General features: G+C 51.7%; 3 protein-coding genes across 3 annotated transcripts; 2 read left to right on the forward strand and 1 right to left on the reverse strand.

Moving 5' to 3' along the window:
* Positions 1-4,056: 4,056 nt before the first annotated feature.
* Positions 4,057-6,759, forward strand: EMWEY_00018610 (hypothetical protein, conserved; the record flags this gene model as incomplete). The annotated part of the gene is made up of 1 exon (XM_013477631.1): positions 4,057-6,759. The coding sequence occupies one exon, from the start codon at positions 4,057-4,059 to the stop codon at positions 6,757-6,759; it is 2,703 nt and encodes a 900-aa protein (XP_013333085.1).
* Positions 6,760-8,583: 1,824 nt separating this feature from the next.
* Positions 8,584-12,463, reverse strand: EMWEY_00018620 (CMGC kinase, MAPK family TgMAPK2, putative; the record flags this gene model as incomplete). Its single annotated transcript, XM_013477632.1, has 9 exons — positions 8,584-9,406; positions 9,633-9,737; positions 10,109-10,198; positions 10,508-10,637; positions 10,782-10,975; positions 11,284-11,362; positions 11,526-11,627; positions 11,852-12,110; positions 12,398-12,463. The coding sequence occupies 9 exons, from the start codon at positions 12,461-12,463 to the stop codon at positions 8,584-8,586; spliced, it is 1,848 nt and encodes a 615-aa protein (XP_013333086.1).
* Positions 12,464-15,678: 3,215 nt separating this feature from the next.
* Positions 15,679-18,145, forward strand: EMWEY_00018630 (hypothetical protein, conserved; the record flags this gene model as incomplete). Its single annotated transcript, XM_013477633.1, has 6 exons — positions 15,679-16,173; positions 16,839-16,966; positions 17,073-17,163; positions 17,401-17,543; positions 17,747-17,873; positions 18,041-18,145. The coding sequence occupies 6 exons, from the start codon at positions 15,679-15,681 to the stop codon at positions 18,143-18,145; spliced, it is 1,089 nt and encodes a 362-aa protein (XP_013333087.1).
* Between the last annotated feature and the right edge of the window lie 5,741 nt (positions 18,146-23,886).

The raw sequence follows: 23,886 nt of genomic DNA on the forward strand, positions 1-23,886 counted from the left end.
AAAAGCGCCGCAGTCCGCAGGCTCGACGCGGCGCCTTTCCTTGCGTTGTGGATTTTACGTTTGTATTTTACTGTCTTCATAATTAGTTTCATTGTTTTTAGGCAGTTACACTTTTATGCATCCCTACTGCATCCAGGAAACAGCAACTCAAACAGCTATCTATGACCCGCTTCGCCTACAGCGATCGCTAAGGAAGTTGAACTGAGCGCATGAATAAAAAGCCTTTCAATAATGAATTTTACAGCAAAGGCACAAACAAAAGGCATTATGGAACCAGGCAGATGTCCTCAAATACTTTGTTTTTAACATCTAATTCCCCGGAATACTTGAAAATGCGTTTCCCACCCGTGTAAAACTGCAGCCACTATGCACACAGGTGCTGTTGCAGCAACCGCTGCAACTTCACCAGCAACAACACTTCTTGATATCCCTGCTTCCCTAAGTTCCAGCCTCTTCAGCAATAGTGAAACAATGCTACGAAACTCAGCGCGGTCCTCAGTTACTCATTGTATTATCTTGAGCTCATGACTGTTTGTCACTTCATCCCTCTGTCCGTCCCCGTCTCTGTTTATCTGTCCGTGTGTGCCTTTTTGTTGGTGCCTTTCAAATGGTGTGTATATATGTGGCTATCCGTCTGCCTCTCTGTTGTTTTGCCGTCTTGCCCTTGGGCCTTGTGTGTACCGCTGGATCTGTCTCTGTGCACGTGGGTACTTCTGCTGCCTCCCTCTGATTCCAATGGTATGTCTGCTCTTTGACGTTCTGTGTCTTTACAGGACGCGCGTGCGCAGCTCTGTATGTACCTTACTGTATGTAGCGCTGCAGATACCTAGGCATTTCTGGTAAACACCCAAACTTAAAGTCCTACGAGGGTGAGTGGCCACCATAGATTGCTTCACTACATGACGGTGTACGCATACATCTCGTGTTCCTTGTTTTGTGCTACAGCCGTTCAGCGGAGTGGCAGCGCAGCATCGAACATGCTTTGCCCTGGCCAGACGTGTTAATATAGACCAACACAAGCACGCTCAGATTTTGTATATTTGTGTCTGACACGCCAAACAACGAAAAGAAATGCAATTTCTTCATTGGAAGCAGCTGAAGATTCGCCTACCCAACGAGGCAGCAAACAACCGCAACATAGGCTGCGATAGTGTTTATGTCGTTGCGAACGCCGCTAACTGGCGCACATATGCTCTGTTCGAGCTCATTGGCACCACAGCCAGGGTTCTGTTCGAGCTCAGCGAAATCAGAGGTAGTGACCCAAATATCCGTTTATTACATCTTTCCGAAGCACCTTATTACCGACAGGAAGCAGAAGGTTTCCAGTGCCTTCTACGGCATATTGATAAAAATGTTTAATGGCAAGAATAGAGGGGCTATCGCTAAGCACGGAAACGCACAGTCCCACCAAATGCACCAGCCGCATGGTTGAGCCCCATTCGCAACTGTATACCAAGAACAACCCTTCCGATAGTTTTCCTTGATGTGAATATGCTCGTTATTCAACAGTGCACTCTTCAACTCGTATTTATCCGGTTTCCCTGGTATGCAGCCAAACACCTACAGCTGATATGCAGTTAAAGTTGGTTGATTGCATCCAGCTGCGCAAGCGCCCAGCAGCAGAGTTCCATACACAGAGTGAAGGGTCTCGGGAACGAACGAAGTAAGCACTCAAGTACTAGGCTAAAAATACCAACAGGTATCTTTGAGCAAAGAAGTCAAACATATGCTAGTTGAATGAGGCAGGTTGGGGCACCCGGCAACATTCGCTGGCCCAAAAGCATCTGGAGAATTTCTTTTCTTGTTGGACAGTCCCCTTCTTGGTTGACTTTTGGTCATCATTTTAAAGTTCCTTGCTTATTTACCCCTAAACCAGAAACTTCACCTTACAGTTCAAACTAGCTTACACTGCCATTGGGAAAGCAGCCTACGCAGGCCAATGAGAACCTGGACAGATATAGTGAATTCAGTCCAAGGGGTTTGAACTGTCAACATGACACTTTTTGCCGTGCTCACTTGATATTCACCTTCCCCGTGGGTGGGGACCATTAGCGGTCCAAGGATGAACGTGTAAATTGCGTTAAATTTCAGCAGGAAAGTTTGCCAACTGGCTGTGGCGAGATGCAGGGTTGTATCAGCTGCAGTCGCAGAACAAGCAGAAGCATTGCATGTCGGTCTCCGTTTTTGTGCTACCATTTCCCTTCAACTTTTGTATATTCAGTATTTTGGAATCTTTCTCAGTTTTATCTCTTTTCGTCTGTGTACCTATCTGTAGTTGGGAACCCAGGAATATGGGCTGTGCGTAGAGAAGGGGGAAGGGCGGCGGATGTTAAATGCAATGTAGTCTGTCTGTAGTTCACACATGCATTTGTATTTGCCCGCATGATGGCCATATAGAGCCAAAAAGTGTGCTGGGAATTTCTGGACAGTTTAAGGGTACGAAGCAAAAATGGGCCTGCGTATGTTTCCAGGTTCTCCTGTACTTGAGTTGGAATAGCAGCAGGGTGCGCTGAGACACGCGGCAAGGCATCTCCCCTCCTCCGCATACCAGTTGCCGGCTTTTGCATCATCTTTGTGGATTCGGAAAAGCGAAGATTTGGTCAGCTGCTTTTGGCAGCTGCCTAATAATTCCTGCCTACTTCATGCCAATGTCCAGCCAGGATTGAAGAGAATCGTTGTATCAACCACGCAACGCACCTGTAGACAGCGCGTGCCACTTAAGTTCCTCCATATTCAGACGTGCTTTATACCCATTATCCCTCCCTTCTGCAGTATGCGTTGCTCGGACAACATCGAATAATAGATAAATCGAGCACATAGTGTTGGCAATGGTGTAGCTTGTGCCCGTGGCGATAAACAGTCATGTGAATTCTATTTCCTCCACGAAGCCTCATCATTAAGCTCTAGACTTTGGTTTCGAGTAAGCTTTTGAATTCTTCTGGCTTGAAAAACTGGAAAGGTCTGAAAATGTCTGTTGAGCAAGACTTGTTGCCGCCTACACTAACGCAGTAGGATTCGGAGTAGTTGTTACTGCGCTAGCGATACTGAAAGCGAACAATGCCGCACAATGCCGACTGACTCCTTGTTCTCAATCCGCGCCAAGCAGATATAAGTATACGGATGGACAATGAGGGGGGCTGTAGTTAAGAGCCAATTGAATCGCTCCAAACAGGCTGGGAGGGCATTAAGAGAAAGCCCAGCACTCCGCGTGTACAGATTGTTCTTTAGACTCTTTTATGGAGGTTTATATTGCAAAAAAGTGTTGAAATTACAATATCTTCGCCGTTCGGGGACGAACGGAAACACCCTGTACTTAAGTCATAGGCAGAAGCAGCGGGGACAGCATCTCTGTGCAAGGCAGTTGCCGCCACAAACAGTATATATGGAACAAGAATAGTTTCAATCACACTTGCATTCTGTTTGTCACCTCGTGTTCAGCCAAGGGTTTAACTGCGCTGCCTGCAGCTGTCGCCTGTGGTATAACCTTCCCAGCTCCCAGCGAACTGCCTCCTGTGATCCACTGGAATAAAGCAGAAGGTGTCAAGCAGGCAGCTAAAACTAGATAAGTCCCTTGAAGTGAAAATTGAAGAACAGCCAGTGCCTTAACTAAATCACCAGGGGGTCTGCAACAGACGACGACGGTGCCCGGACTGAACCGCTGTGGCTTTGTGGGCGTGAGCCGTGAATACCTACGGTTTTTCTTGCGTTAGTTCGTTTTCCTCTGGATTTTATTAACATCTAAACGCACACTAAATAGCGGCGAGGAGAGAAACGGCTAACGAACTCGCAGCATTCTGCGGTTAGACCCTTCGACACCTGCAGTTTGTCGTCGCAGCGCATGCACTCCGAGTCCGATTTGAGAAGCTGCGGAGAGGCAGTAATTTGCATGTTTTCAAATGGAAGAGATCGAAAAAGAATAACAACTCAATCGAGGCGGCTTCTCAGCCAGCCAGAACCCGCAATGCAGCCCCGTTACAGCAACGTGAATGGGGCGGAGAGTTCATGAGGAAACCTCTGCAAAATTTCTGATTTTTGAAACTCTGGAAGGCGTCCATGATGTCTATGGACGCAACTCAAGACCTTGCTGGGGCCCCTACGGACGCAGCAGTGATAGCAAATCTCAAGCGCTCCGATTTGAATGAATTTGACAATGACAGCCCCCAGCAGCAGCCGCATCCTGTCAAGGGTGTGCAGAGCGTGCCTTGTGAGGGGGGAACCCTAGCGCGGCCTGCCAACTCTGCAGGGGAAAGTTCGATTGCTGCTGCGGGCTGCGTTTCGGAGGGCGCTGTGGGGCCTGGAGCGGAGTCTTCTCTTGTTCCCCACGAGTCCTTTGTCAGGTGTGCTACATTTCGGTCTTCCGGTAGCAGTTCAGAAGTCCATGGGCTGCCTCTACAGCGCAGCCAGTCAACGGTCTTGAGCCCTAATGCTCATATGGCGGCTGTCAGTTACCTCGATGCCTTCCACCAAAAGCAGCGCAACCAAGACACCTACGACCTGCGACGGAGGCACGAGGCTCTTGACACCCTCAAACAGTGGCAAAGGCCTCCCAAGCCAAGCAGTTCGCGCGGAGGGGAGACGAGCGCTGGAATGCCGCGGATAGAGAGGGCACCTGCGCGTGGGTTTCCTTGTTCCCCCCAGGAGGGGCCACACGGAGGCCCCTCGAGCGCAGGGTCTGCATCTTCCCGTTCGCGGCAGCAGCTGGTGGGGGAAATGGCTGCTTTGTTTAGCCGTCTGTGCTTGGGAGGAGAGCAGCGTCTGCTTGTGGTGTATCGACAGAAGCTCGCTCGCCTTGAGAAGCAGCAGTTGCATTTAAATGCCCTTACTGCGCGACTGATCCGTTCGGCTTCTGCGACGCGGGCAAGAGGAACTCTCATCAAAGAAAGGTCATTTCAGCTGCAGCGGCAGTTGCAGCAGCAAGAAGCAGCAGCCAAGGCGCCAAGCAAGCGTATTCCAGCTATCTTGCGCCTGCCGCTGCCCACTTTCACCCCATCATGCACGACACCGGGGACAACACAGCAGCAGCAGCAACAACCGTTAGATTTCTGGAGGCGTCTGCTGCGCCGGGCGCGACCTGCACGCCGTCGGGCTTCCCTGCCCTCAACGGTGGGTCTTGTAGGGCCTTCCAGTGCATCGTCAGCTGCAGCAGTTGCAGCAGCTGCAGCAACTGCCGGGGAGAGCTCGGCTGCGTTCTCTCCGGGTACCACAGGAGAAAGGGGGGGCCCAGCAGGCGAGCCTGCAGCAGCAGCTGGAACAGCAGCACCTGAAGCAGCTGCAGTAGCAGCAGCAATGTCTGCTGCATCTGAGCTATCGGAAGCAGTAGAGCGATTTAGCAGCAGTAGACGGAGGAGGAGTTTGCCCTGCAGAACGGTTGATCCTTTCTTTTGTCTTCAGCGTGGGGGACGGCGGAGACGCACAGCAGAGGAGCTCCTGCAGCAGGCGGAGGCGGCGTATGCAGCTGCTGCTGCTGCAGGCGCTGCAGCACCAAATCTATGCCACGGGTCACTGCTGCAGGACCTCCACTGTCTCTCGCGCACTCTCTCTGTGGAAATGCAACAGACGCAGCAACGGTTGCATCTGGCGGATATGCTGCAGCAGAAACGACCGGCAGCAGCAGCAAGGCGGGGCTGGGAGTCGGCAGCAGCGCGCCTATGCCCGCTGCCTCTGAGGGAGGGCTTCAGCATCAGCGGACCCCTGAGCGGGCATCAGCGCTTGAATGCGGAGCTTCCTGGGGGCAATGGCCTGGCTTCATGCGTGGGAAGCAGGCAGATGCCGGCTGTGTACACGGGTGCTCCTTTCCGCACTCCAGTGGCCGTCAGTGCTGCTCCGAGGGGTGTTGGGGTGAGGGGCCCTGCAGCTGCTGCTGTGGCGGTATCTGTTGCCACTGATGTAACTGCTGTAGCTGCAGCTGAAGGGAGCGGAGGGGCGAAGGTGGAGGGGGAAGTCGCTGGCGCCCCCGCAGCAGCGGCAGGAGCGGTTGTTGGGGCTACATGGAGTGAAGAAGACAGCAGTTTACTGGAGGCAGAAACGGACTGTGAGTACCTCTTGGGCCGTCAGCTGCTCCCATACGAGCGGATGCTGCTAACGTATCGCATGCTAAAGAACAAAGGTGTGGGAGTGGCTGCAGGCGCCAACGGGGAGGCACAGCTAATAGAGGAGTTGCTGCAGGCAATCGGCGATGGGGGCCCTGAGGGGGGCCCCTCCTTTTCGCTGGGTTCTGAGGGACTACCTGCTGATGAGGATTCGCAACGGTGGGCCTCCTGGACAGAAGACGCCGAGACAGACGCAGCAAAGGCCGAATCCCTGCTGCTGCTTGTGCAAGAGCTGCAGCAAGCAGACCTGCAGCAGCTCACACACGTGGCCAATGCAATACCCACCAGCAGCAAACGCCCCATGCAGAAAGAGGAGACATTCTTGCATGCCTTTTTCGGAGAACCTACAGTCACCCCCGACTACGCCTTCCAGGCCCCCAAAGAGGGGCCTCCGGACCAACTTGGGGCCACAGCGGAGGCACTGGCTGATGTCCCCCAGGCGGGTTCCCCTGAAGAAACTCCGAAGGGTTCATTGTCAGGAGGGGGTCTTATGGGTCCAGAGGAGATGACGGTAGGGACACAGGGAGAAGATGGAGCAGACACAGGGGAAGGCAGTAAGAAACAGTTTCCGACAGCAGAGTTTCTGTACAGGGCACACTACGTGCTGGGCCCCTGGCGCAGCAGCTTGATAGGGAACAGTCAACAGCTGCCTAGAAGCCACAAGCGCTAAACAGTCTTCCCCACAGTCATCTTCAGTGAGAAGGACTGCCGGTGCTGTTTGGGGACTGCAGCAGCAGCAGCAGCAGCAGCACCGCCATCCCAGGCTGTAGCATTTGTCAACGTTTTAAAAACGAAAAGGTAGCAGACTCCAGTTGTCCTGCTAGTAGAATTGTTTGCATGGAACTAGCCACGCGTTGCAGCAGCACCACCAGCGACAGTAGTAGCAGCAACAGCAGAACGACTGAAGCCGGCTTCCGGCATACGTGTAGCTGGGTTGCAGAAGTGTAGCGCTGTCGGCACTGGTCCTGCCTACAGCCGGCGCCAGGCCACCAAGACTCGAACCCCCTCTTTGTAGGGGGCTAAACCCTAGCGTTAATCCCTAGCTTCCGACTATAAACCCAATCCCCCGAGAAGACCTTTCCTTGTGCGTTGGATTGCAATCTAAGAGCTATCTAACCCCAAGAACACAACGTATAGTCCCTAAAGCCTCTTCGAGCGATGTCCCCAAAACTCTATCCTCGGCAGCCCTAATCTCTCATACTTGCTTCACTGGCAAACCCTAAACCCCACACCTTTCCTTAAAGACAAGTTGACAACTGCTGTCTTCAAACAGCAGCCTGAAAAAAAGCGAACAGCTTCTCTGGGGCGGCGTCTCTCACTTGGGAGACGGGAAACAAACAGCCGGGCCTGCTGCCTCCCACTAAGACGACCCAGATATATAAACAGCAAACCCAATTTCTGTCTCGGCCTCCAAACCTCCACGCCTCCCTCGGAGACCCCAGGAGCGCTGAGCTCACTCTAATAAACTAGTAAATCCTATTTGCAAAGCCCTCAAAACTCCCCAGCTATTATTTGTCTTCCTCAAGCCTCCTCATCCGCAAATCTTCCGGTGTATCTACACCGCAGACTACACACCGTAGCAAGGGCGGAGATACGCTCGCCAGCTGAAGGAATTCAGCCCCCCTGTTGCTGCTGTTGCTACTGCTGTTGGTGCAGCCACTGGCATGCGCTGCTGCACACGCGCGGCAGCAGCAGCACAGAGCTACATGGCGGCCGTTAGACCAAAGGACAAAGTAGAAACAATAAAAACGCGGACGGCGAGGACGATACAAGCAAAAGAAGGCGACAGACAGATATAGCACGGCAAAGGCAGACAGACAGCTAGCCGCACGAAACCGTTTCGTTCCCCTCTCCTCATCCTTTCCTCTATCCTCTCACACCTCAAATGGAAGGAGACACAAACAACCGACTCACCGATGAGACGAACAGGAGGACACTACACACACGCCGATACAAACACCACAAACAACGCTGCCGTTTCTGCTGCTGCCGCTGCAGTTTCTGCATGCGCTGCTGAACTGTTGTTCGTGCCAATCTGGGCCATTGAGCGCCAGAGAGCTTGGGCTTTGCTATTATAGACAGGCGCAATTTTATGTCCGTCCTTTGTGTTCTCTCTTTCTCCTTGGGTGCGAGTCCCTGCCGCTCTACCTCTCTTCGGAGTCACATATCTCCCGTTCGTCTTCTTCTCTAGAGCGTCTTTCCCCCTTTTTCATTTTTTCGCTCTCCAGCTCCCTTGTAGTTTTCTCGTCCTTTCTTCTTCGTGTCTTCTCAAAACTAAAGACAAGCCATAGACACCACAAGGCATTTCTTCCCGTATACAGACTGCTTCAGCAGCATATGCACGTGAGGCTTAACTACGAGCAGAATTCCATGAATACTTGCATGTCAGCAAATATACTCCAAGGCTTTATAAGGACAACGTGCCGCACGTGTCTCTGCTCAATGCATGCACGCCGCCTTACAGCTTGTACAGTGCAAAGCTGCAAAAACCTGTTCAGATGAACTGAGAGCAAGAAATGCTGTGTATATCCATACGCACCTGCTGCCTGCCTTCTGCGTTGCCGTCGCTGCGGTCACCACCTCCACTCCTCTGCTTCAATACAGAATTGCTGCTGCACCTGTTGTTGCTGCTGCTGCTGCTGCTGCCGGTGTTACCACTGCCAGCCCCACAGCCATAGCGTGCGTACACAGCGCTGGAGGCGGGGGCCCCTGCAGCGCTTGAGCTGTACATAGCCGCTGCAGAACCCGTGGGAGCAGCAGCGGCTGCTGCCGGTGCTGCTGTTGCTGCACTTGTTGCTGCAGCAGGATAGGAAGGGTACATCGACCCAGAAACACGGTGCGGATCGCGGGGGGCCTGGCTAGAGGGAATGCTTTGCGAAGCAACAGCATCACGCCCGGGGACTGGGGCCCCGTACGCCACGTGCTGCTGCTGCGCATACACTGCAGCGGGGGGGCCGCTAGAGGGAGCGTATGAGGCCGCTGCTACACCCGTCCGCTGTGGCTGCTGCTGCTGCTGCTGCTGCTGCTGCGAGTAAGTGTAGCTGCTGCTTTCCTGAGAATATGTAGCGGCTGGAGCAGCCGAAGGCTGCTGGTAGGCAGCTGACTGGCGAGAGGCGCTGTGGTGGGCACTGCCCCTAGAAGCCCCCTCGACACCCCGACTGCTGCTGCTGCTGCTGCTGCTACTGCTGGAAGGAGCAGCACCTTCCGGTGCGGCAGGCTGAGACGGCGCCACGTGTATGTGTCTGTGACGCCGCGTCTCCCGTTTCTTCTTGATGACCTCCTGGTAAACCTTCTCGCGGTAGTCTTCCACTGAATACCTGAAGTGTACGTACATTCCAACACGGAGCAAGCAACAACTTCTGTCGACCCAAACCAGCAGCTTGAAGTACTACCCCCACAAAGCACAATAAGGCGATTCTACTGTCTCCGTTTCTCCTGTTGTTGCGGGTGCTGCGCCAGCTACTCGTTCAGGAGCTGCAGCAAGTATTGAACCAAAATGAGGTTCTTCAGCTACGTGGCAGCAGCTGGACTTTGGTGCCTCACTTCGTGTTGTCATCAATTGGAATTGTAATAATGTGGCCGCAAACCGGCTCGTCTTCCGGGTTGTGGAATTGGCGGACGTAAGGGTGCTCTAACGCCTTCTCTGCGCTGTACATACACACAATCGGAGCGAAAACAGAAGCGCTTTGGTTCAAATTTACACACGTGAGACAAGGAGCAACAATAATGCATCCACCGACCGCTGCAATAGCACGAGCAGCAAAAGGATGTGAAGATACCCACTGTGAGAACTTCCACCGGCAAAAGGCAGGTACAAACAAAGGCGTGCCGTAAAGTAAGGCAGCCAAGGGTGGAACAGGGAGTCAAGAAACAAGAAAAGAAATAAGGAAGGGCACGCAACCAACAGAAACAGAGATACGGGAAAAAACAAGGAGACAGAAACATACGAAGTGCACGCGCTGCTGCACTAGAAGACCAACACCAGTATTGCAGATGACAAAGCCAAACCGCTAACCTACCTTATGCGTTTCCGAGGGTTGAACTGCAGCAGCTGCTTGAGGAGGTCGAGCGCCATCGGGGGAGCGTCTGGGAAGCAGTCCTCCAGCTTCCTAAGGAGGGAAATCACAAGAAGCAATTCAAATGCAAGGAGTAATAAATGGTGCAAAACAGCAGGCCCATAAATAAGAAAAGGCCACAAGGTTGAGAAGAAAGAATAAGCTTAGCGCTGATACAGATATATGAATCCAGAGATCCAAGGCACACACAGGCAGACGCCGACGAAACTAACTACCACAAGAAGCCGCTGCAGCAGCACTTGAAGCATCTGAGGCAACACGAATGGCCGTTCCAGAAGCAGTCCTGGCAGCACCACCAGCTGCACCGGCGGCGGCAGGACTCCGCCAGGCATAAAGACTTACTTTTGCTTGACAACAGGCAAGCTTTCCATCATCGTAGCGGCGAAAGGACTGCGAATGGCCGCAACGTCCTCAGGAGAAGGCCACCCAGTGACGGCCACAACTCTCTCGAGTTGGTTTAAGGTGGATGAGCCTGCAACAACCCAAGCACGGCTCCAGCAGCCAGCGGGCGATGAAGTGTGTATACACCACACCAAGCCTGAGCCGACCGCAATTTCTGATTGCAACGGATGCTGGCGACTGCTTGCAAGGATCAGCGATCAGGGTAAATCGGTACCTGGGAAAATGGGTTTCCCAGAAAGAAGCTCGCCGAGAATACACCCTAATGACCACATGTCGACCCCCTTGGTGTAGCAAGTCGACCCCAACAAAATCTCAGGGGCTCGGTACCATCGCGTCGCCACGTAGTCTGTGAGCACCGGGTTGCTGTTCGCCTCTCCCCCCTCCGAGTGAGCCACCGAGCGTGCAAGCCTGTGGCGCATCACAAACCTTAAGTCCGAAATCCTCCACCCTTGTCAGCTGTGCTCGACCTCCTGAGCTCTTCTCCGCCATTCAAACCTTTCTCAAGAGATGAGAATGACTCCTCCTCCCTTTGCGGACCAGCTGGCTGGCCACGCAGGGACGCAACTGGAGGGACCCTCGTTTATACAACACTAATGCACAATTGTTATAGTATTTACAACAATCGTGCTCATAGAAAGACTTGCAACAATCGTACTGATTAGCATCTGGAACATCAGAAGTATAAATAAATTGCTGCATGCGGGGGCTGATCTCACCCAAAGTCTGCGACCTTGACGTGGCATTCGCTGTTGAGGAGGATGTTGGAAGGCTTCATGTCTCTGTGCAGCAGCTCCCCTAAGGCGCATGCAGACGCAACAGGAAGAACCTTGCATAAAACCCGAGGGAGCGGTGGACTGGACAGCAATTGGACAGGAGGAGGGACGTGAGGAGACGGCAACCCCCCAAAAAGAGGCAGCCGGCAGAGGCGTGATGCAAACGACAGATCACACTAGTGTACCTGAGTGCATGTACTTGATTGCCCGTAGGAGCTGGTAGACGATGTACTGCTTGTGAATTGCCTCCAGTATCTGGGCGCGGATTACCGCATGCAAGTCAGTTTCTAAAACACACCCAAACAAGCAAGAAAACACACAAATACAAGCGAAAAGGATCCAGTGTCGCGATGGATGTGTGCGTACACCGTACCCACAAACCAATGCTTTGCCCCCTACCAACGCGCCCACCAGCTGTGTTGAAAAAGTGAAAACGAAAGCAGTGCAACCGTGTTCAGACTCCACTTCGTCTGTTTTGCCGTGGGATATGCATACAGCGTATTGTGTGTACCCTGCAACGGATTAGCACGGTTGTGTCTGCTGTCCTCACCCATGAAGTCGAACACCAGGTAAATGTCTCTGTCGTTGTCAGCCTTGAGCACATTCATCAGCCGCACGATGTTATCGTGCCCTGCAAGCTGCTGCAAAAACATTATCTCGCGAAAAGTCCGCTGCGCGTCCGTCGCATTGTGAAACGCCTCGAAGATTTTCTTCAGTGCCACCACTTCATTCGTCCGCCGATCGTAGCTCTTCCAGACTACTCCGTACGCCTAAAAGTGCACGAGACGCATGCAAGGAGCAGAACCCATCGGCCAGAAAGCACGAGAAGTGCTATGAGTAAACTGGCACCAGAATAAATGATCAGCGATGTTCGCGACAAACGCAACAAAGGTAAATGTAGAATGCAGTCACTACAAAGCACCATCGCTGTTTCGCCTCGGAAAAATGAAGAGAAGGCAGCTGCAATGCCGCTGAAGGTCCTACTCTGCCGTGACGGGGTTCAGGTGCAGCTTGGGCAGTTACCCAACGAAGTTGTCTGCACAGCCCGAGAGCTCACCCCCTTTCCGAGTTTCTGGACGATATCATACTTGCGGAGGACATGCTTGTCCACATCTTCAATCATTTTCAAATGACGCCGCGGAGGCACCTCAGGTGCTGCGGCGGGTGGAGGGAGTGTTGATTTTCCGCCGCTGCAGCTGCAGCAGCTGCTGCTGCTCTGGCCAAAGCGGCTGGACTCTACACGGGCCAAGCAGAGAGGTGATCGGCTCCTTTAGCTGTTTGGGAGTGAGGCTGCGACGAGGAGGCCGTAGTGCAGCCGCAGCAGCTCAGCCGCCGTTCACCAGGAGCAGCGGCAGCACCAGCAGCAGCGGCAGCGGTAGCAGCTGAAGGGTCGCTCTCCCTGCAAACGTTGCATGTGCCGTGCGCTTTGCTGCAGGTGTCTTTGTTGGTTGTTGTGGGGCCCCCGAGCCTGCGGTGGCTGCTGCGTTGGCCGCTGCTGCCGTCGTCACAGCAGCGGCAGTGCGTCGGTGGCTTCTTCGTTTGTCTGCTTCTCAGGGGCTTTTGCGCGTGTCATTAGAGTTATCTGTTCTGCTTGCAGTTGCAAAAGAAGAAGAGAAAGACTCGAAGGAACAGCGCCAGAGGCGGCAGAGGCGGCAGGCAGCTGAGTGGCCTCGGCAGTGCACAGGAGCGGCAGCGACACTGGAGAGGAGCTGCTGCTTGAGATTACGGGTAAAGACAGAAGTAATTCCCCCAAATTTCTATGTTTAACTTTGAAGAAGTGATGTAATAAACCGGCGATGTTCACTCCTAAATGCAAGATAAGGCACGGAGTCCTCAGCCGTTGTGTGGCTGCTGCAGCGGACAGCCGCAGCCGCAACCTTCTGCTGCTGCAGCCGAAGCTAGACGATGACTGTGCGTTCTGTTCTTTTCTCCCCCAAGAGAATTCATAAATTAAATGCCTTTTATCTTTTTAATACGCTTAATTTAATCCAGCGCAGCTCCGGTTGATGCCCTCCTTTTCTGCTGCTACCTACAGCTGGCTGCTGCTGCTGCTGTTGCCGCTGCGCAAACCAACCGACCGCCGCTGGTCAACTGGCTCGGCTCTCTGTACACTGTAGGTCCATTTCACGATACCTGCAGCCTAAGTTTTCATTTTTCTGCAGCGGACTCTCCTCACAGGTTATGGGGTTAGCTGGTGGAGCCAGTTGATCCCACCCCCTGCGGTGCACAGCAGCGCCAGACGGGAGAAGTATGTGGAGAAGACGCAGCGCACGTACAATGGAATTTGCATTAGGTTGCAAGTACGCACGCAAATGTGCATAGACACTTACCTAGGCATGCTGAGGCTGCCAGGAGTTTGAGCAGAGACAACCGCGTAGTTGCGCCAGTAGGAGTATTTACGGCGACTCGAGAAGAGCGAGAGTTTGCATAGAGAATAGTTCCAATTTCTGTGTGCGCCTGCACTCCCCAAAACCGTTTGTATCTCCCAAACATGGCAAACTCGCATGGGCTTTCGGCCCATGCCGAAAGGTCGTGCGAATTTGCTCTTTTCTCGAATGTAGTATTCCAGGGGAGTTCCGATGTATGGACGTCTCCTTAGGGTAGGGATCTGGGAGGCAGCAGAAAAGTGATTCTCATTATAGTTGATGAGTTGCTGTTTCTCCTTAAATGCATAGCAGATCTCAGAACGAAATCGATGAACCTAAAATGCACATATGCTGATATCCGCACCGAGCAACAAGACAGCACGACCAAGTGCCATCCGTCCGCCTGGATCAACCGGCTGTTTCTTTTGCCCAATCCAACAAAAAATGCGAATTGAGAGCATCGAAGGGTGCTTAAGTGACCTAGAACATATCCTGCTTGTAATGCCTTTACTTCAGCGCTGTCGCTGTATTTCGTTGGCTGGGACACTTCAAATGTGGTGGATTTGTTCTGTTTCTCTACCTGTTTCTATGTTGCATCAGTCCACGGTTAATAATAGAATGCTGGTTGCTGATGTAATCTGCAATGGCTAGGACGAGCGTTAATTGTCTAGCAAATAAAAATATAGCTAGATATACTGCGATTTGTACGAGTGTAAGCGCACAGCTCCGTCAGGGGCTAGCTGTACCTTTGTTTGCGACCAAGTTGAGATCCCTTGTAAGCTTGCTCTCCTTGAGGAAATTAATTGGACTATTTTGTGCACTGTTAACGACTTTGTTCACCTCGTCGCCATGAGTTCAACCAATTGTGTCGAGTACCCGCATGAATTCAGCAGCATTCATGGACGCGAGCAAGCCGCTATAAGTTCGTGGTGCTGACCTTCCACCTATCGATATATAATTTCACATATATACACAAATTCATGCCTGCAGATGCAAGCACGTGCATGCACATCGTCGGACATAGACGTTCACACGCTCTTTTGGTCCTCGGCCATTTGTTCCCCCTCCAATGAATAGCTCGACGAACTGATTTATCCAAGTCTTAGAGTCTATTTTAGAAAAACGATAAAGTAGAGGCATTTACTGGTTTTCATGCATCTCCTTTTATCATACAAGCAACGCGGGTTGGAGCACTCCCGGAGCCTTGTCTCAGAACCTCGATCTAAATGCCCCTTTACTCCGTATACCCATATGTATCGATTATAAAATATGTCCAAAAAATGGTTATATTCCTACAAATGGCATGTGTACCCATATTCCGTGGCGTTTCAGATCTCCACAGCCAGGTCCGGTCCGGTCTGAGACCGATGGTTCTTGATTTGCCGAGATTGCCATGACGGCGTCATTCTCTCCATCAAATATCTTCATAATATTTCGACAGTGTTTGTAGTAATATATACAGTTTGAAGGCGAGAAAATATGGTAGATGCCGTCGCAGCATGGTAGGCGGTGGTGGATGGCCACGCATGCCGCTGCGAGTACATGAGAGCTGCATATTTTGTCATGCGTGGGATGGCTGAATTCTAATAATCAACTGAATAACTATAAAAGTAATTCATCTGTTTAGATGGCTACCACTGAGTTTGCCTCTTCTGAATGCCCTTACAGGTTGCTCCCACCCTACGTAACGCACGTTTCGTGGGGCGAATTCCCCCCGCCTGCGCTCAACTCCACGATTGGCGTTGTATTCTACTCTAGTACATCCCACAGAGAATTCGTTTTGTAGGGAAAAGTCAACAATTTGTGAATCGGTTTTTGCCTCGGCTCTTTATTTGCTGACCCTCAGCTCCATTGTCAACGCACCCGCCTCTTTGTGCAGTGCCTGCGGTGACCCCCATCAAGCCTCACCACGGAAAACTCAAAAAAGAGCTCTTTGCTTGAATTGTTATTTACTTGTAAGGATTTAAAAGCGATGGGAGAACCTGGGAAGAGTGAAAGGGCTCAAGTGGGGCGCATCCTGACATCCCGCCGTCGCCACGGTCACTTCAGTTTAGAGGAAATCGGTCGAAGGAAAACAAGCAGCAGCCCAACTAACTCCGCATGTACTTCCTTTCCAGGAGAAGACTTCTCCTTTTTAGAGCTGCGACTAAAACATGTGGCTGCTGTAAAGAAACTCAGCCAGAATTTGCGCCATCCCCTGCACCGTTTCTGGCCCCTGAAGTACCCTGTGGTGATAGATGCCGATTTTCTCCCGCTTTATTTGCCCCGCCATTGCGGTCCTCCGGCACAGACGACCCCATCCGAGGTCTTCTCTTCTTCTGTTCCAGTTTTCTCTAACCTGCGCTACAGGGCCACAAATGCTCCTGCAGACGGCAGCAACAGCTGCGTGGCCTGTGGCTGGGGAGAGAAAAACCGAGTGCTGCCTTGGAGGCACGTGCCAGGCATACACCCCAAGGACGAGTTGACCGTATGGGCTGACGTTCGTTGCTTGCTGATGCAGCTGCTAGTTCAAGGTTCTTTAATTTGGGTGCCAGTGCTACTCGTTTGGATTTGGCGGCGTTACTGCAGAACTCGACGTCGTAAGATCATTTTTGCAGTTGTTGTACTCTCGCTTTTTCTCTTTCCCATTCGGCCCAAACCACAACTACGGAAATGGCATGGCTGGCATAACATCCACCGCTACCACCGCACTGCTGCAATTGTCGAGGCATCTGAACAGTTCCCCCCAAGAGAGCCCACCATCTTTACGATCTTCCCTCACGGCGTCGTCCCTACTGCTCCGGCAAGAGCTAGTTGACACACCGCAGCTTAACAATTAGCAGCAGTAATAGACAGCCAAGACCCGCCCACTAATTTGTTTAATGAAATGCTAATCGCCTAAACAACCAAACGGACGAGCCTCAAGCCTGCCGTCGTTCTCTCGGTGGTCTGAGAAAGTCTGTTACTTGACCCCGTGTCTATTTTGGTTTGGTACGATGATAGAGTGGACTGTTATAATCGAATTTTATGTTCCGTGTTCAGTCCTCTGTGCATTAGTGAAGCTCTTTTTGGCGATAATTTTCCGGTTGTCTGCTGTGAGCTCCCGATGGGAGAAGCCGTTCGCTTTCGCTTATCTGTTTTTTCCTTCTGCAGGCAGTGATGGCGACCGGGAATTTTGGGGATATCTTGGGCCATTTCCGCCTGACAGCGGCCTCCGTAGTTCGTTGGTGCTTAATATATGGCCAACTGATCTTCTTATCCGATGCAATTCCAGCAGACAAGTACGTAGGAGTTCTACCGAAGGTGCACAAGCGGCTGTCCTGGCAGTTGATTCATACGTAGTGCAGTGTTGACATGTCATTTTCTCTCTATTTTCTGCATTTTTAGAAATTCAATGAAGGCTAACCTCGAGAAAGGCTCTAGTCTTCTCGTCTCACCCGGCGGTATTGCAGAAATCTACGAAACGAATTCTTCTGAGGTATGCCCAAGCGAATCTTGGCAGTTTTCCAGCTAAATTGAAGTTTTCATGCTTTCACGAGTAGTCGGTATTATTGGTGCTTAGTACTGTACAACGACGGACCACAATAAGGAAGAGGTAGTCCACACCTTCACCTCTCGAGAAGCCAGTGCATCTGAACGTCATCAAAGCGTACAGCTTTGATATACGAAGAAATGAACGAAATAGCCGTGGCCGATTCCTCTGTGCAACAAACAGGAACGCCTCCACCTGCAAGACCGCCTTGGTGTTGTGCGGCTGGCGATGCAAACGGGTGCCAAACTTGTTCCCGTCTACTGCTTTGGAAACAGCCAGGCTTTCCGCTTGCCTTGGGGCGTCCGCTTCTTGCAGCCGTTTGCAAGGTAGGCAACAGACTTCTCAGAGAAGTGCAACCTACAAACGATCCCTTGATTATGCCGCTACTGTGCTACATGTGGACCTGTATATGCACATGGAAGAGTTCAGGGGTGTGCCCGTAATTTTAACACTCATTCATGACACGGAAATACAGAAAAAAGCAAATTGCGGGCTGTGTTGACAAAGTTCCTTGGTGGGTTTGCCGTAGGCTCTTAAGGATCGCATTTGTTTCCTTCTATGGCCGCTTTGGCCTCCCTGTGGCCTTTCGTGTGCCGATGCTCTATGCCGTTGGACGTCCCCTGCAAATGCCTCAAGTTGACAAACCCACATACGGGGTTTGTCTTACGGCCGTCCTCCCCTGTCTCTCTCCCCTCCTGACAAACTTTTTAGTAGTGCTGCTGTTAATATCACCATTATTATCGTAGGTATTATGACTGTAGCGTTCCTCATCGGACGAATTTTCTCCCTGCGTATGCTCTCCCTTTTCTCTGCATCTCGACAGGAAATTGCTGCTGCCCACAAAATATTCGTGGCAGAAGTTAGACGCATTTTTGACACTTACAAAGGTCTCTATGGCTGGGCCAACAAGCAGCTCGAGATCCTCTAGGCGGCTGCACCTTCCACAACGCTCACCTCGTTACTGCGCAGGGCCCGAATTGTCCTAGGGGGTCTCTGGGGGCCCTTGAGCAACTTCGACAGCCCTAGACACAATCTTGAGGCATCCGGGCCCTGCACGCATCCTATGCCCCTTGGAGTTCCTGATGGTTTCCAATGACCCCTGTTGGGTCACGCAAGGACCCTTGTATAACGCCTAGTTGCCCCTCCTTGGCTTTAAATTTCGTGGCTATGTAGGCTACACATTACGTTGACGTGCTTATGCATTGTCTGCCTGCAAAGGGATGGGCAGGGTATTATTGCTTTGGCTGGGCCTGTGGAACTAATCTGTGCTGGCCTCCACTCTAGCTTGAGCCGATATATATTCTCGCAATTGCTGTGGAACTACAGCATCAAAACTCCCCGATGCATTGGTCTGTTATATGATGCTGAGTCAAGGAGGCGGACAGGCAAACGAATGATACGATACGTCATTGCGGGATCAGCAACGAGTTGCACTGCAGAAATGTTCCTTTACCCTTCGACCGGCTTTGCACCGAAATCGCAACCAAAAGCCGGTTGCCTTCGCGGAGATTGGGGTGGCCCTAAGGCGACTGCAGCCTTTGCCTCAGTTGCTGTGCGCTCTTAAAACAAGGCGTTTCTGTTTACATGCAGTGTAGGGGGACTTCCGTTATATCATGGGGCTTCCTGTGCGACGGGATAACAGCAGAGACTCTCGAAGACGATCAAAAAAAAACCCATATTATGTAAAAGTAATGTTGATGCTTATAAAAAACTTTCCAGAAACATATGCCTACTGAAGCTACTGAGTTTTCGAAGGCACCTTGGTGCACGCACGACCTGTCGGTGCACTATATACGGGAGGAGGTGCTGGGAAGCGATCTAGAGCGATGGGAAGTAAGCGCCTCTTCATCAGTGGGTGCTGGTAATGCAGAACTACTGCGGCTGCTGCTTTTCGTTCAACTGCCATTGCTGCAGTTCGGGCAAAACGGGTTCTCTCATGAGAGGTTGGAAGTGTGCATATTTGAGTGAGAGTTGATCCCAGCCCTTAGGGAACTCTCTTTCCGATCCCCACCGGCCTCCTCCCCGAATCGCCTGCAGAGACAGTCGAAGGCTCTCAGAGGAGTACTTGGGGAGACGTAGGGGAGGCCGCTTCCTCCGGAACCAACGCAAGGCCAACAACTGGGAGGGCAACGACGGCCGCCATAAACCCTGAAGGGATTAAAAAAAAAAGCAGAAGACATGCGCCCCTAGATATGCTAATGTACGCACTCAACGAAACAAAAGAGGAAAGCACCTAAAGAGGCAAACTAAAATGTCAACATACAAATGAAGAAAGAAGTATAATATTGGCCTACACAGACTAGAACGCTTATACGAAAACAAATATGCGAAAAAGGCGGGATGAATGGAGTGGGAAGCCCAATGTACTGAAGCATCCGTTGTTCGCCTCCTGTCTTTCCATCTAAAGCCTCTATCGTGATTATATGGTGTTCTCTTTTTTTGGGGGGGGTTCCAGTCATCAGACGGTGATCTACAATTCCATGAATGCAAACACATGCGGTGCCTAGATCGCACCACCACTTTCCTGTAAGTCGCCACTTACCACTAGTAGACACACGACACAAGGAAGCGCAAGACTCCCTCCTCATTTTTGGTTCGTGCAACGCGTATGCATCAGAAACTTGTAGCACAACTAAAACAAAATACCTGCACCACAGCGCCACGTGTTCTCACCTGTATAGAGCGCCTCTCTGTCCAAACTTTGGGGCCTCCGTGTTTGAGGAAGTGGTTCGGCCCCGAACTGTCCCTGTGTAGTTGCAGCAGTTCCTCTAGCTGCCGCGGCTGCAAATTTGCCAAAGGCGTTTCCGAACGGGCTCCAGACTTGAACACAAATGTTGCCCGTGGCTGCTCGAACTTGTCTTGCTGCAGCACCACCTCCACCTGCAGCAGAGACAGAGCAGTAGTGGTAATACTTGCGTATAGCTTCACCGAAATCTCGCAAGTGTAAAGCTCATGCCTGTTGCGGATGCACCCAAATCACAAACTGGACGCACAAACACTCAATTCAATTGCTGGGCATCCGATCTTACATACCACAGATCTACATATACACCTCAACAGAGCATCCCCAAACACGGAGTGATTGCAAACTTCAACTACAGTGGAAACCCCGTAGAAAGTGTGCAGCCACGGACCTGTGGATTTCGCTGTACCCAACTAGGCAACAAATGCTTCAGGTAGAAACGCACGCCACTGCTACTGTAGCCGGTTTCGCTGTACCGCAGGAGTACCTGCTGCAGCTGCCACACACCTCTTTCACACATGCTGCTGCTGGTGCTGCTGCGTTTGTCTGGAGAGGCTTGTGTTAACGTTCGAAATGCGCCAGCAGAGCAGCCCCCACCCCCCGAACTCCCGGGTGGACTATTTGTCTGTGTGGGCGGTAGCAATCGTTTAACTCGTTTATGCAATAAAGATATCCCTCTCTTGTACTTATTTGCTTGTCTCCTTTCGTATGTGTGTCTGTGTCGATACTATTCCGGCTGCAGCCATGTCCAATCCTAACAGTGAAGGCTGCACAAAGCAGCAAATTCGGCGCCACCTGTATCTCTTCATGAGATTTTCAAACCTCCCAAAAATTGCTTCTGCTGCTGATTACGCTAAAACTCTCCACATGCGATCAAGAAGCTCACGGAGGAGTGGGTGGGTGGAGTTGCCGAGCTGTGCTAGGCTTCCTGAATGACGCCGCGAGTAATGCCACAGCTACAAGACGGCAAAATGGCACCAAATTATCGCCTTCGCCATGATGAAGCACAAAAATTGAAGGCGAGAAAATTCTTCTAACCCCAGCAAGAGGAATTTTCTCGAAGGGCTCATGCAGACCCAAACGGCCGAACTGAATCAAACAGGGCCCTGGGGCTATAGTTGAGTTGTAGCGAAACTCTTTCATGAAACACGTTTTAAAACACCTTACTATCGCTTATGCAGGGCCAGTTCTTCGGCATGAACAAAGAAATAATTAAAGTGCGTCGTCAGAAGTTTTTCAAGCCCGTACACACCACGGAAACAGACCGATGCTTCTCGAGGAATCAAAAGCGGCCCCTTATTGAGCCAGATCGAGGGGAATTGAGGAACTAAATATTTTATTTGCCCTGCTTCCCGTGAAGGCGAACATCTTTCCACCATGAAAAGCCTTAGAGCGCTACTGGCGCTGCTGCTGGTCATCACAGCGGCTGCGTGCGCAAGGGCAGCAACAAGCGAAGAGCAATCCTCGCAGTCCTCTCCTTTCAACTACATTACAGCGGTAAGTACCGCACTATTGGTGCACAGACAGTGTAGGAGGAGTAGGAAATTCAATGCAATAGCTGCTGCTGTGATGCCCCTCAGACAGTTCCCCCGCTTCCCCCGCTGAAGTCTATGAAGCGAATGCCACGGTCGAAGCATGTTGATAATCCGTGTCTCTTTCACCGCGTGGTTCTGTGCCCATGTCAGCAGTAACTATTCAAAGCTGTGGCCCCAAGGGTGACTGCAGCAGCACTGCTGCTGCTGCTGCTCGTGCTGAAGCTGGTGGTGCTGCGCCAGTAGGGCAGCATATGGCCGGCAGACAACTCTATGGCGTGTAAATGGAGGAGGATAGTGTGTTCCGAGGTGCATGAAAAACAGGGCTGTGTGTGCTGTTGTGCGTGGATATGTCAGAACCTGTTGGCCCAGCTGTTGATTATGCTGGTATTGTTTCTCGGGAGTTGTATTGGTGTCTGCTGCCTGATAAAGATAGACACGCCCACGACCTTCTCGGACAAGCCGCTCGTCATCAATAAGGAATACTGATTGCTGCTCAGATTAGCAACCGGTGTGTACCGGCACAGTGCTACTGCTGCTATGGCGGCTGCAGCAGATGCTGCACATGCTGTTGCATGTCTCACAGCAGCTGCTGCTTGCTACTGTTGTTCGTGTTGCTGCTGTGGATGCACAGTAGCGTTCGGACATATTGCACGCGGGCCAGCCGCTGTGTGTGTTTTGGGGGGTTACGCAGTAGGCCCGTGGTGCAGGTGCAGCCTGTGCGATTTTACATCTTGCTGGGGGAGTTATCGACCCCATGTGCGTGTGTTGGGGTTCTTTGCGGCTGTCTCTTAACCGAGAGGCAACTGCATGAAGGCCCCTCGGGCCTTGTTTCATTGATTCAGGAGACTCGAACTCAGAGCAACAACGGGGTGCTGAACCCGCATGCAGCAACAGGTTACGCTTTTATTTCCACGTAGAATTTCCTCGCCGCTTGTTTAGTCAATTCAGTTGAGTTTGTAGGACCTAAGTGCTCACATAAGCGGCCCCACAGGTTACACGTCTCCTTTTCAACTGCATGCAAGTCTTGCCGCTGGTGATGAGGGGAATACTTCATCTCTTCCTTGTGCTTGTTGCTGGTAAGCTTCTTGTAGAAGCTACAGACATCAGGCTTCAGCGGTTGGCCACATTTAGGTGCCCCTGTTTGTGCCCGCCGGCCACAGGCAGGAGGAACTCATTTATTTATGCTGCCGCATAGTGAATGTTGAAAGGCCCTCGCTAGCCACGGGACCCGGAGAATGTGTGCACGCTTGTCTCGCTACACTGAATCCCCACACCTCCGGGTGCCGAAGCAGCTTCCGCTGCAGCTGACAAGCTGAAGGAGAAGCGGCACGCAAGACTGGCCCTTCCGTCTAGCTGCTTCGAGTTGTGATGCCTGTAACAGCTGGATTGATGATGCTTATTTGCCAATTCTCAGTGCTCCAGCGGCACCCACCCTGGTTTTCCTGAGTAGCTCTAAAACCTGCTGTTCGGTGCCCTTTACAGGCCTTAGGCTTTGAACTTCTGGGCTCAAATCGTGGGAGGTTAGCAGTCAGAGAACTTTGGAGACTTGAGGATGACGCAGCCCGCTGAAGTGTTGTAGTTGCAGGCCTCCGTTCCTCCAGCACTGGCTTTCTGACGCTGATATTACGCATAATGTTACTCGTGCGCAGGCTGCCTGGTGAGGGCCAAAGATATGTGGAACGGCTGTATATGGTATTGCCTCATGCTGTATAGAGGGTACTGCGTGCTGTGCCTGCGTGCGTAGTCGCCAAGGAACGCAGGCTGCAGCAATATGTGCTGCAGTTCATGCAAAAATATATCTTTGCTTCCTTTACACACAACAAGCCCAACGCTGTTGCTGCCCCTATGTCACCTAGAGGTAGGAGAGGAGGCTAAAACTCTTTTGACGGCGCTCGGGCCCCTGTTGCACGCGGACAAACCCGGAGGTGGGATCCTCCCAACATACCGCCTCAAGGCTGTCCATTCTTGAGAATAGAGAAACAAACACATCAATATCCGATTCAAACGTGCATTGTTAAAGTCAAGAACCACTTCTCAAGCACAATAGTGGAAGCGTGAACCCTGGTGCTTGGTGCTGCAGAATTCGTTTCCTTCTTCTTTGCACTTCTCCCCCGTTTCTGCTGCACCTTCAATAATTTGTGTTAAGACTTATTTGAAAGCTTAGAATTATAGCAGCGAAGGCAGAAGATACAGTAGACTGTCTGCGGTAGCCATGCATATCAGTGTGGGGCCCCAAGGGGGCCCCAGTTACCCCTCGAACGTGCTCTCTTTTCGGTCTCCACTTCAGCTAGCTATGAAATAAATTATAAGAATATACAAGAAGACCGAGAGAACTCAGTTGTTTGAGGGGGGAAATATATCCTCCTTCTCCAGTGGGGGGGGGGGGGGGTT

This window comes from Eimeria maxima, genomic scaffold (assembly GCF_000499605.1).
Source record: "Eimeria maxima Weybridge genomic scaffold, Emw_scaff159, whole genome shotgun sequence".
Taxonomy (NCBI): Eukaryota; Apicomplexa; class Conoidasida; order Eucoccidiorida; family Eimeriidae; genus Eimeria; species Eimeria maxima.